The sequence below is a fragment of the Condylostylus longicornis genome, unplaced genomic scaffold, assembly GCF_029603195.1.
Source record: "Condylostylus longicornis isolate FDR11 unplaced genomic scaffold, ASM2960319v2 ptg000096l, whole genome shotgun sequence".
NCBI lineage: Eukaryota > Metazoa > Arthropoda > Insecta > Diptera > Dolichopodidae > Condylostylus > Condylostylus longicornis.
The window spans coordinates 626,499-639,579 of NW_026578064.1; the positions used below are offsets into that span (position 1 = coordinate 626,499).

Below are 13,081 nucleotides of genomic sequence, written 5' to 3' on the forward strand. Positions count from 1 at the left end.
CCAAAATACTCGAAATGGATTCTAAGAGTGCCATTTTAAAATTGAATCTATTTTTGGATCCTGAAGGCATTTTGTGAGTTGGAGGCAGATTGTTTAATTCAGATTGGGCATATCAGAAAAAGTTTGCCATCATATTACCAGATCGAGATCACTTTACAAATTTATTAATTGCAAAAGTTCACCAAGAAACTTTGCATTGTGGTTCTCAATTAATGATTACAATATTGCGCGAAAAATATTGAATAATTAATGTGCGAAATATAGTAAGATTTTATGTTGATAAATGTATCAAATGTTTTAGGTAAAAACTCGACACACGGAAGCAGCTAATGGACAATTTGCCAACTTCACGAGTAAAAATGAGTCGACCATTTTCACACAACGGTGTGGATTACTGCGAGCGGTTTGAATTAAAATCGTCAAGAACCAGGAAACCATCAAAACACAAAGCATATATATCTCTATTTGTTGGTCAGAGCAATTCATTTTTAACTGGTGACGGATTTGACGGCTGAAGGATTTATCCCGGCGTTCCAAAGATTTTGCGCAAGAAGGAACTATGTCAGGAACTATATTGTGTTTGCTATTAATTTCATGGGTGCAAATAAAATCCTATTGAAACACAAAAATGGAATAAAATTTAACTTCAATCTTCCAGGTTCTCCTCATTTCGGCGGATTGTGAGAAGCAGCTGAATTGCGGCGTCTTAGGAATGTTAGGAATTGTGCTTGGCGGTCTTTTGTGGTTTCGAGGTCTTCGTCCGATTATGCGAGGTTTTGCTCGGCCTATAATGACTTTAGGTCTCTTTGTAGTCATTTGTATGGTGCATGTCTTAATGACTTTCGGCGTAGCATGTTTGGCGTTCCGCGAAAGTTTTTTGATTTTATTAATTCTAAGAATTGGTCTGATGGTTATCCATCCTCGTTTGAATTTTCTTCTGGTCATCCTCCGGTCATTTCAAATTTGCCTGTCATTTTTCTAATGTTTTTGCCCCAGTTGATGGTGTGGGTGGGCTATCGCTGGATTTTGCTGCCTTTATGAATATTGTCGGTGTGTCTCTTGATAATTTTATTCTCTTGATGGTATTAATGTGGGGCCTCATTGCGTTCTGCGGGCCATGGAGAGGTTGGCTGGTGACTGGTCTCCTGGTCCTAATGAGATCCCGGTTGTGCTGTTGTATAGATACCCTGATAGCCTTGTTGGTCCTCTTACTTCTTTATTTAACCTATCATTGGTGTCTTCTGTTTTTCCTTCGGCTTGGAAGGAGTCGTACGTTGTTCCGGTTCATAAGAAAGGTTTACGTTCTTCGGTTAGTAATTATAGGCTTATTGTTAAGATGTCGGCTATTCCGAAGCTTTTTGAAAGTATTTTGGTTGATTACTTCTACTCTTTGTAGTCCTTTTATCCACTCCGTCCAGCATCGGGGGGCAGATCTGTTGTTACAAATTTGGTTGGGTTTGTCTCGGATACTATTAATGTTATAGAGGGATACTATAAATGTTATGGGGTGGTCAGGTCAAAGTTATTTTTACAGATGTTAGTAAGACCTTCGATACTATTCCTCATCAGGTTATACTGAGAAAGTTGGTTGGCGTGGGTTTTTCTCTTTGTAGTTTGATGTGGGTCTACTCCTATTTGTCTTGCAGATTTTATCGGGTTTCTTTCCGTTCTGCTCTGTCTGATGTGTACTGTGCCGGGTTGGATAGTCTTTGGGACTGGTGTAGAGTCAGTGGCTTAGAACTTAACATAGGTAAGTGTCGTGTCATGAGCTTCTCGCGTAAGAGGGAGTCTTCTATTGTCCGCCATGACTATTACCTTGGTGGGGTGGTATTGTGGAGGGTGAGTACCTTTTGTGATCTTGGGGTTATGCTTGATCGAAGGCTGGATTTTGGTGCTCATTTGAATATGATCCTTGGTACGGCTAACTCGAAGCTGGGTTTCGTAATGAGGTGGGCTAGAGAGTTTATTGATCCATATGTTGCGAGCATTTGTATCTGTCCTTTAATAGGCCAATTCTCTAATATGCTTGTCAGGTTTGGGCACCTTTTCGTGTTGTGGATGTTTCTCGAATTGAATCTGTTCAGAAGATTCTTGCGTTTTGCTTTGAGGAGTTTGGGCTGGTCTGATCCTTTTAGGTTTCCGCCGTATGAGGCTAGGTTGATGTTGATTGATTTGCAGTCCTTGGGGGCACGAAGTGTTGTTGCTGACATAGTGCTTATCCATCAGCTCGTGTCAGAGGCTATTGTGGCTTCTTCTTTGTTGAGGCAGGTTTCTATTAGGGATAACGTAAGAAATCTTAAGTCTGTAGAGTTGTACAATGTTCGCTCTCACTCTACTGATTATAGTAGGAATGAGCCGGTTACTAGAATGTTGCGTTCTGTTAATTCTAATTCTTTGGTATTTGATCCTGCTATTAGTAAGGGTACTCTTAAATCTAAACTTTGGTTAATTTAGTTTTGTAGTATTTTTTTCGTTTCTTCTTGTTCTTGTCTTTCTCTCTCGTTTCTATTCATCTATATTATCTATATTATCTAATTGCCTGGTGGTTGGTTGTTTTTCCTTTTTTTGTGTTAATCGTTATGGTTTTTTGTTGTTATTATTATTATTGAGTTATGCTCGTCATTTATTTCCACTAAGTATCATTTTAAGAGGGTACTTGGAAACAGGTTATTAACCTATAAAGAATTTACCAGCGTACTTCACCAGATTGAGGCCTGCTAGAATTAACGCCCTTTAAGTGAACTACCAAGTGATCCAGAGAATTTGAATGCGCTAACACCAGCACACTTCTTGATTGGCGACATGTTATTGTCACCACATGAACCATCAGTATTTGATACTAATATCAGTAGATTAGATCTTTGGAGTCCAATGCAAAACTTAGTGCAAAATTTTTGGAGTCGTTGGAACAACGAGTACTTTTGTCGACTACAACAACGACCTAAATGGGAAACAAAACTAGAGAATGTCAAGGTGGGAGATCTTATATTACTAAAAGAGGAAAACGAACCACCGAGCAGATGGATCACGGCACGAACTATTAAGACGCACCCTGGTGCTGACGGTTTTAACATTAACACGCGCGATAACTAAAATATGGGTACTGCCGGGCGAGCAAGGCAACTCCAATAAAAGGAAATAATAATAAATTAATTTAAATTTAACGAAACGCAAACAAAGAATTAAAAAAAAAACACTACTCAACAAACCGATCCTACTTATAAAATAAAACGAATTAGAACCTAGCGAATTTCTACTTAAAAACCATTCTAATACTTAAAAACTTATCAACTTAAACACTATTCTAAATAATACGACTATAATATTAAAAATAAAAAAAAATGATGATTGCTACATTTCCTTCAATCCTTTCGTTGCGGAAAGCGAGTCGGGGCTCTATAAACCCTTTATTTCCTTATCCACTTTTTTCTTCCAAGTGACGTTCAATCGTGTTGAAGCTAAAACATAATTTTTGCACTACCTAAGCGACCAAGTGTAGCCACAAATTTAAAACGCTACAAAACAGTGCGATTGATAAGTGACATGTTTAAATTGGCTAATGCATTTTTCTATTGAAACATATGGTAACTGGATTCTTAACGGTAATTTTTTGTATAGAAGAAAAATAAAAGTTAAATAGGTCGCTTTGATCGAAATCATAAAAGACAAAGGTTGTGAAAAAAAAAAATAAAATTTCAAGTTAAATTTTAAGTTTAAGTATCAATATTAAAATATATGTATTAAAAAGAATGTCATATTGTCAACATTTAATTGACAGGGAAGAGGTCCTTGACATCACCCTTTGCACTGAATTTGTCGGCAGTAGGGTTGGTGGATGGCATGTCTCAAATGAGACATCCATGTCCGATCATAGGCAGATTAGGTTTGATATCATGGTCTCCGGGGCCCTGGCAGAAGAAATATATCTGGTGCCCCAATCCACAGATTGGAGTCAATTCGAAACGCCCCTCATGGATGGGATTGAATCCATTCCTGCTTCTGTCAGAACGGGGATGGATATCGAACTGGCCAGCGAGGCCCTGACGGTGGCTATTACTAATGCCTATCACGGGAGCTGCCGCGCTAAGCCGAGGCGGAGCAATATGAGCGGATTAGATGGGCTGTTTTCTCTTTCAGGCCCTTCAAATCTCCAGGTGATGACGAGATATATCTTACATTTTTGCAGAGGGGTTTCCAACATATCGCTAGAGCATTGTTGGAAATTTTTCGTGCCAGCTATGCGTGGGGTTACATCCCTCAGGCATGGATGGTAGCTAAAGTGACGTATATTCCGAAGGCGGGTAAGCGACCAAGCAACCACTCAAGGTCTTTCCGTCCAATCAGCCTTAATTCTTTTCTATTGAAAGCAATGGAAAAAGTGATTGATAGATTTATACGGGACGATGCACTGGGAATCAATTCCTTGCATGAGTCTCAATACGCCTGTCAGTCGGGAAGGTTTACTGTACTCGCTCTGCAGAGTCTGGTGGGGGTCCTTGAAAACTCACTGGAAGTGCGGGAGGTGGCAGTTGGCTGCTTCCTTGATATAGAGGGAGCTTTTGACAACACCCCATATCATGTCATCTGTGCGTCGTTGCACAAACGAGGGATTGATGCGACGACTAGCAGATGGGTTAATCGGATGCTACAGGATAGGATTATTAAGTCCACCATAGCTGACGATATACTCTTCATCTCCGATGCAAAAGGATGTCCGCAGGGCGGGGATCTTTCGCACCTCCTGTGGTCCATTGTAGTGGATGATCTAATCGCTGCTCTCAGGGGCTCCGGGGCGCGTGTTTGGGGATACGCCCACGATGTGGCCTTCGTCGTGCGGGGAAAATTTGAGAGCACTATTTCTGATCTTCTACAGCAAAATTTACGTGTTGTGGAAAGGTGGTTCAAAGGCGTTAAGTTAAATATAAATCCAAGCAAGAGCACTTTGGTCGCCTTCAACAGACGCGGAAGGGATAGATTAACCAGTCCAATTCTGTTTGGAGAACGTATTAGTTACTCTAGGGAGGAAGGTATCTGGGGGTAACCCTGGATGATCGTCTCTCTTGGAATACCCATATAGATAGAGCTATCGGGAGAGCTACGGCGGCCTTGTGGACGTGTAGGAGCTTCATCGGGTGGACCTGGGGAATTAGTCCCAGAATAGCACTATATACGGCCCTTGCTAAGCCCATCGTCACCTATGCGTCAATTGTATGGTACCGTAAGGCTCAGCAGGCGGGTGTGCGGGCCAAGCTGGAAAAACTACAGAGGCTGGCCTGCCTGGGAGTGACCGGGGCGATGCGGAGGGCTCCCACCGCTGCATTGGAGGTGATGATCGGATTGCCGCCACTGCACCTCCATATATTGAAGGAAGCTCGGCTAGTGACTTACCGACTTCTCTCTGGCGAGGACGGGGCAGGACTAAAGTTGGCCCACAGAACTCACAGAGACTTCATTGAGAGCGATCCGATTCTAAGAATTACCATGTCGGATACCTGTCTGCCGCGGTACAACTTCGACCACAGGTACAGGGTTCTGCTTCCCGATCGATGGACGTTAGATCGGGATGGTCCGGTACTTAGGTCGGGTTCGAGCGTGTGGTATGCGGACGGGTCCATAACGGAGTCGGGTGTGGGTTCGGGCGTATATGGTGTCCGCCCGGACAGGCGTGTATATGCAACCCTTGACCCGTATTGCACAGTGTTCCAGGCCGAAATACATGCAATAGAGATCTGTCTGAGAATCAATTTAGAAAGGGGGTATAGAAACCACACCATCTATGTGTTCTCAGACAGCAGGGCTGCACTGCTGGCGCTCCGTTCAGCTCAGGTTACATCCAAGCTGGTCTGGAGCTGCCTTGCTGCACTTATGGAATTGGCATCGGAGAACAGAGTGACGCTCATTTGGGTGCCGGGCCATAGTGGCCATGCGGGCAACGAAGTTGCCGATGAGCTGGCGCGGAGGGGACCCGGGGCTGCCTTTCTGCGGTCTGCCTTCTTCCGCCGTGGGGGCCAGGCTTGCCTGCCTGCTCGCGGCGGAATGCGGCCGTCACTGGCGGGACACGAAAGGGTGCCGTTATGCGGAAGTGTTTCTTCACGGGGCACTGCCCAGGGACGGGGATATTATAGACGGGAGAGTGGGGGGGCTACAATAAGTCAAAAATGGCTGCGGTGGCTTGGGGGGTTATTCCTTTATAATAAAACAAATATATTATTTCTAGATTATAAAACAAACATTGAAATTTAATAAAAAAGAGAAATGATAATTATCGCTAATATATTTTATTTTTATTAAGATTTAAAATTAGGTACTAAAATAAATATTCCAGCAATGTTACATATGATTTTTTTCTAAAAACTGATAGAAAAAAGAAAACAATTAAAATAATCATGTATGTACCTATACGAGTATTACAAATATTCCATTCAATAATATTGTATTTATTCAAAAATACTCCAATGAACAGTTATATTTATTGAGAGATAGAAAATAATTTGCATTTTTGTATTAAAGTATTTATTATTTGTAATAGATAACATGGAGCATGCATAATTTTGTATTTTGAAGGTTATTTTGAGGACCAAGAATGCTAGACAGATTTTAAATAATATGTTTATATTGATCCGTTCTCTCTGTAAATTAGTTTTTAGATTTTCAGTAGGGATAATTATTAAGTCCAAGAAGAAGAATGTAGTTTAATCGACCATTTAGAGCTACAATGTTTGTCATGTTAGCAATTTTCTCCCATTATTGGCAGTAGGCGAATGAGTATGTATATAAATAAATAATGTAGGTATTTATGTAAATGAATTGAGAACAGGTCACTTAATGTATATCTATGTATTATATATTTTATTTTATTTTTTTATTTTATTTTATTTAATTTGCACCAAGCAAGATGCTACATAATTACAAAAATTTACATAGTTTACAATAATTGACAAAAATATACATTATACATACTTATAGATTAACAAAATAGAATTACACTAACAAAACATTAAATGAATTTATGACACAAATGTAATATGATACATTTAAAAAAAAATAATAAATAAAAAGAAAGAATTTTATTATGTTATCATTTATGCTGAGTAGGTATTTAATATTAATATGATTTAATAATTGTACAATTAGATCATACGTATAATTATCATATGATATTGTACTAGGTCAGTAGTGAATTATGAATTTTTTTTTTGAAGGTGTATTTTGTAACTACTGGTGAAAAAAAATGACTAAAACGATTGAATACAGTACAACATCTATTTATTGGTTCATTTTTAGCATATTCAGTCCTATGCGTATATTCTTTTAAGAATTTAGTATGTCTGGTAGGTCTGACGTCGTTGTTGATAATAATTTTGTCTCTAATGAAGTCCACGTCTGTTTTTCCTGTTAGGACATCATAGGTAAAACAAGAAGACAACAAAGACCGGCGTGACTCCAGACTTAACATATTCAGGGATTGAAGTCTAATTTTATATGAAGGAATATTTTGGAAGTCATTGGGGTTATATTGGCCTCTCAAAGCAAATAACAAAAATTGTTTTTGAACCGACTCAATTTTATTTCTGTGTACAGAAAATGCCGGATCCCAAATAATACTGCCATATTCAAGAACAGAACGAATAAGGGAGCAATAGAGGGATTTAGTTACTTCAGTATTGTTGAATTCTCTGGCTCTCCTCTTAATGAGACCTAGCATTTTGCTTGCTTTAGAAACAATAGAATCATAATGAAAATTGAAATTGAGTTTACTGTCCATAATAATACCTAGATCAGTAATATGGTCAACGCGTTCTAAAATGGAGTTTTGAAGTGAATATTCTTGAAAGAGGTTTGAACGCTTACGTGAAAAACTAATAACATAACATTTTTTAACGTTAAGTTCTAATTTATTAGTCTCGCACCAAGAATTTAGATGTTCTAACTTTAATTGGAGATAATTAGTGTCAGAAATATCCCTTACAATATGATACATTTTCAGATCATCAGCATAAATCAGATGCGGAACACCCGCCAAACACTGAGAGAGGTCAGAAATGAAGATATTGAAAAGAATAGGGCCTAAATGACTTCCTTGGGGAACTCCAGAGTAGACATGGATAGGTTTCGACTTAACACCCTGGAACCTGACAAATTGGGTCCTTTCAGTGAAGTAAGATTTTAACCATCCCAATAGTGGGTTCCTAAAACCAAATTGTCTTAGCTTATGCTCTAAGACAACGTGATCAATGCGATCAAAAGCTTTGCTGAAGTCTGTATATATCGCATCCACTTGAAACCCTCTTTCCATAAACGAAAGAATATCGGATGTAAAAATTGAAAGATTGGTGGTCGCAGAGCGACCAGTCCTAAAGCCGTGTTGCTCATTATTTAGTAATGGGTTAACAATGGGTGCAATTATACCCGTAACCAATCTCTCAAGTAATTTAGGAATGACAGATTGAATGGCAATTCCCCTATAGTTTTCAACCGCAGTCTTATCCCCCTTTTTATGAATAGGTATGAGGTATGAAGTTTTCCATATTGACGGGAAAAAACCAGAGGATAATGATTTGTCAAAAATCAAAGTAAGCGGATATGATAAATTGTGTCTACAGTTATGAAGAAGTATAGGCGGTATAAGGTCCGGTCCAGGTCCTTTATTGGTTTCTAAGTCACAAATACCCTGAAGTACGTTGTCTACTGAAAGATGAACATCTTTAAAAAGGGGATGACCGTTATCTATACTAGTGGGGGTATAGACATAATTAGAAAGAGAATCTAATCTATAAGTTTGTTGAAAATTATCGGCAAAAAAATTGCAAATCTCAGAGTTAGAAGATGATATTAACCCGTTCTTGCTCATGGAGCTCGGATATCCCGACGATTTACGTTTGGAGTTAACAAAGTCAAAAAATCTTTTCGGGTTCCCCAAAATCGAGCTGCCTATATTTTGGATATAAATATCATATGCCTCATTGGATTTATTTTTGAATTCATTCGCCAACTCATTATATTCATTAATAAGTGAGTTATTGTCCCTAGAATGCTTAATTTTATTGTATAATTTATTTCTCCGATTACGTAATTGTCTTAAATTACGGTCTAACCATGGTTCCGCCAGTCTATCCTTCTTAAGGATTCTTGGAACATGGGCGTCAATTAATCTGAACAAAATAGAGTAAAAATCGGAGATAATATTGTCTAAATTGTCCTGATGGAACATATCGTTCCAATTAATTAAGCTAAGAGCATAATTGATGCTGTTGTAGTCGGCGTTAAGAAAATCATATACAATCTCTTTATTGTAAGATTTAGAGAACTTAAGTTTGTTATTAGGAAATTCGAGAACAATTGCATTATGATGAATAGAATTTTTGAAAAGGTTCTCTTCGTCTGTAGCAAGTCGAACCCGTATGCTGTCATAGGCATTTGAGAAAGCTAAGTCCAACCAATTACCTCTTTCATTTGGGTAACGTACCACCTGCTGCAAGTCGTTCCCATAGAACGTACTAACGAGATTAAAATCGATGTCTTCCATGAAGTTGACTGGAAGAAGATGGTTATCACATTCATCTTTGATAAACGATAAAGCCGACCGATTAAAATCACCTAGAACAACTATCTCATCATCCTCATGCATTTGTGAAAATATTTCGTTACATATGGTAAAGAAATCGTTATAAGAGGATTCGTCAGAATTAGGGGGGAAGTAAACCACTCCCACATAGGTATAGATTCTACCTGAGTATATTTTGATAAATTGATGGTCGAATGTGGAAAAAACTGAAGTGGATACCAATTGGTTTGGTAACCGATTATTGACGGCGATCAAAACGCCCCCACCCCTGGATTGACCAGTAGCTGTATAATCACGATCTTTTCTGTATACAGACCAATTACTGTCAAGTATTTCCTCATTTTTGAAAGAATCGTTCAACCACGTTTCCGTAAGAGTTAAAATATTGAAATTGCAAGATTTAGCGTCAATAAAGAGATTTTTAAGCTTTCCTCTTAAACCGCTGCAATTATGGTAAAATATGTTAGGGAAAACAGATGATTTGATGGGACGAATAGTCACAAGACTACTATGGGAGGCTTTAAGGGTGGGTCCGTCACTATTTAAACCATTTTGATGGTGATTTAGAGGATCCCGACGGAAGAAAAAACCTATCGTTTGATTCCCTCATTCTTTGTAAGTAATCAACCCATTTACTCTTCATGTGTTTCCGATAAGTCTGAAGGTCCTTCTCGACACTTTCAGGTTGCATATTTAAAGTTTCATGAAATCTTTTGTACAGTCTCAACTGCCTTTTTTGTCATACGAACAACTGGTGGAACAAGTGGATCTATAAAAGATTGTGAAGGCAAGATGGGAATTAGAGTAGTCTGAATAGTCGCCGCATTGGTTTCGCCACTCTTACAAGTTTGAGCTTTTACGGTCCCGTTGAATGTTTCGCCCTGGATGAAATTTGAATACTTGCCAATATTATTGTTATTGGCACCATTATTCATAAGATTGTCAGTATTATTGCTAATAATATTATTATTGCCGTCATTATTATTACTGTCATTACTATTAGTATTATTATTGCTATTATTATTATTATTGTCATTAATATTAATACTATAATTGTTATTAATATTGTTCTTATTACTGGTATTGTTATTATTATCAATATTATTACTATTATTATTATTATTATTATTATTATTATTATTATTATCATTATTATTATTATTATTGTTATTATTATTATCAATATTATTATTATTATTATTATTATTATTATTATTATTATTATTATTATTATTATTGTTATTATTATTATTATTGTTATTATTATTATTATTATTATTGTTATTATTTTTATTATTATTATTATTGATATTATTATTATTATTATTATTATTATTATTATTATTATTATTATTATTATTATTATTATTATTATTATTATTATTATTATTATTATTATTATTCCTTTTATTGCTGCCTTTATTTTTATTAATCTTGTCATTGTTTTTCCTATTTTTATTTCTGTTATTGTTGTTTTTTAAATTAGTAGTACTATGTTTTGTATTAATTTTGTTAGTATTGTTATTGATAAAATTTGTGTCTCTATTGTTTTTCTTTTTTCTACTGTCAAGTCTATTTCTATTATTATTAATAAAGTTACTGTTAGTAGAATTAGTGTCGTGGTTAGGCAGTTTATTCTTAACTTTAATGTTAGATTTATCAAAAAATTTTTCCAAAAGAGTACCTGCTTGCCAATGCTTACGATTTAGAATTTTCCTTAGTTTAGACCTTGGTACACTGGCTTTAAAGGTGAGATATTTTGCCTTCTGCTTGAGAAACGCCGGCGTAATTTTCTTACAAACTACCTCTGTACATTTGAATTTGGTACGTAAGAAATCCTCCAGGCTATTTTCTGTGGTATCTAAAGATAATTTGGAGATCCAACAGTTAAAAATAGGCAGGGCAACGGTGGCAGGAGGTTTAGGGCCAACCAGATCATTTTTGGAATGAGCAACGCTTAATGGTTCGCTTGGGTTGATGTCAGATTCAATGTTTACTTTCGTCGCTTCCTTCGATACCTCAAGCAATTCGGCATGTAGGGACTTGTCCATTGTTTTGGTAAATTTCTCATCATTGAATTTAATCAACTCGTCAAATTGAGAGCTAAGTTCCCTTATCATGCCACCGAGGTTTGGGAGACTGTCGATTTTGTTCTTGATCAAAGCGATGTCATCCTGGGCAGAAGCTAGTAAGTTATAAGAAGTATCGTCAATACGATTGACACGTGTATCCAGAGCCGATAAGATTTTGTCCATATTTTCGGCAAGAATTAGCCCAACCCCGTCAATCTTGTTCTCAAGGATTGATGAGTTGAGATCCGGTGTCTGCTTTTTGACTTGACTTCTCACAATCACCTTTATTTCATTCATGAATGTCGACATCGATTTATTCAACATTTCAAAATTACTCTCCATCTCGTTGAAGCTGACTGCGTTATTTTTTATGCAGTCCACATTCCTGGCTATTGAACCCTGGAGATTATTATTTACTGCATCGATCCGATGTTCCAGTTTGCAGAAATACTCGTCCAACGATTTGTTGACCGAGCAGCAATCCGTGCAGATGAAATGGTTCGCCAAAAATGCACTGTACCAACCACGTGGAGCTCCTAGGCATGTACCATGGAAGGAATTTCTACAAAATCCCTTGCATGACACTACTTCCATGCCTTTAATACCATGGCAACTAGCTGCAGAACATTTGGAATCCATTCTTCGTAATTTATGAAACGAAAATTACCAGTGTGCACTGTATATTTTTTTATTTTGTTTTATTATTTTGTTTTATTATTTTGTTTTTATTTATTTGATATTTGTTATTTATTATTATTTCTCTTCTTTAATTGCGAAAGAAAAGAAAGTGTAAAGTGAATAAAATTATTGTTTTATAATATTTTTAAAAAAAATTTTTTAATATTGTTATTGACACAAGGTTATAAAGTTAATTGGGTCAAAGTAAAAAAAAAAAAATTATTAAATTAAATAAAATTAAAATAATGACTCGAGTTGTAAAACTACGAATGACTTTTACGTCTGACCACGTTGAGAACAGAAAACAGAATGAGAATATATGGTATACTATATAAAATTATGTCTAAATTATTGGCAGACCTAACATATTTATTATTGAACGAAGGCATTTGTCAAACATGACATTAAATCATAACTTTATTTGGTGCGCTAGATGACAAGTTTGTCCAACATAATAGAGGGTACAATAGAAACTGTCAAGGAAGACCAAGACAAATTAATGAAATTAAGGAAGAGGCGAACATCAGTAATCGAAGCAGCAAATCACATAATAAAGGAAGCATTAAATTTTAAAATAAGATTAATACTGGACTAGTTGCAATCCCAGTCTACTCTGTCTACTTGTGATAAATTTAACACATACACCAGGAGAACACTGCAAGGTTCAAGCAGAACAACGAAGAAAGACTGCAAAGTTAACAAAAATAATTAAAAGTATACACCAATTAGATTTTTTTTTTTTTTAAACTTTATTTATTCAATTTTT

General features: G+C 36.7%; 2 protein-coding genes across 2 annotated transcripts; one reads left to right on the forward strand and one right to left on the reverse strand.

The window, feature by feature from the left end:
• The first annotated feature begins 1,497 nt into the window (after window positions 1-1,497).
• LOC129613911 (uncharacterized) lies at window positions 1,498-2,454 on the forward strand. Its single transcript, XM_055528246.1, has one exon. It carries the CDS (start codon window positions 1,498-1,500, stop codon window positions 2,452-2,454), a length of 957 nt encoding a protein of 318 aa, XP_055384221.1.
• Window positions 2,455-2,723: 269 nt separating this feature from the next.
• LOC129613912 (uncharacterized) lies at window positions 2,724-10,175 on the reverse strand. The gene is made up of 3 exons (XM_055528248.1): window positions 10,114-10,175; window positions 8,133-10,007; window positions 2,724-2,859 (listed from the first exon to the last, which is right to left on the reverse strand). Exons 1-3 carry the CDS (start codon window positions 10,173-10,175, stop codon window positions 2,724-2,726), a joined length of 2,073 nt encoding a protein of 690 aa, XP_055384223.1.
• Window positions 10,176-13,081: the final 2,906 nt, after the last annotated feature.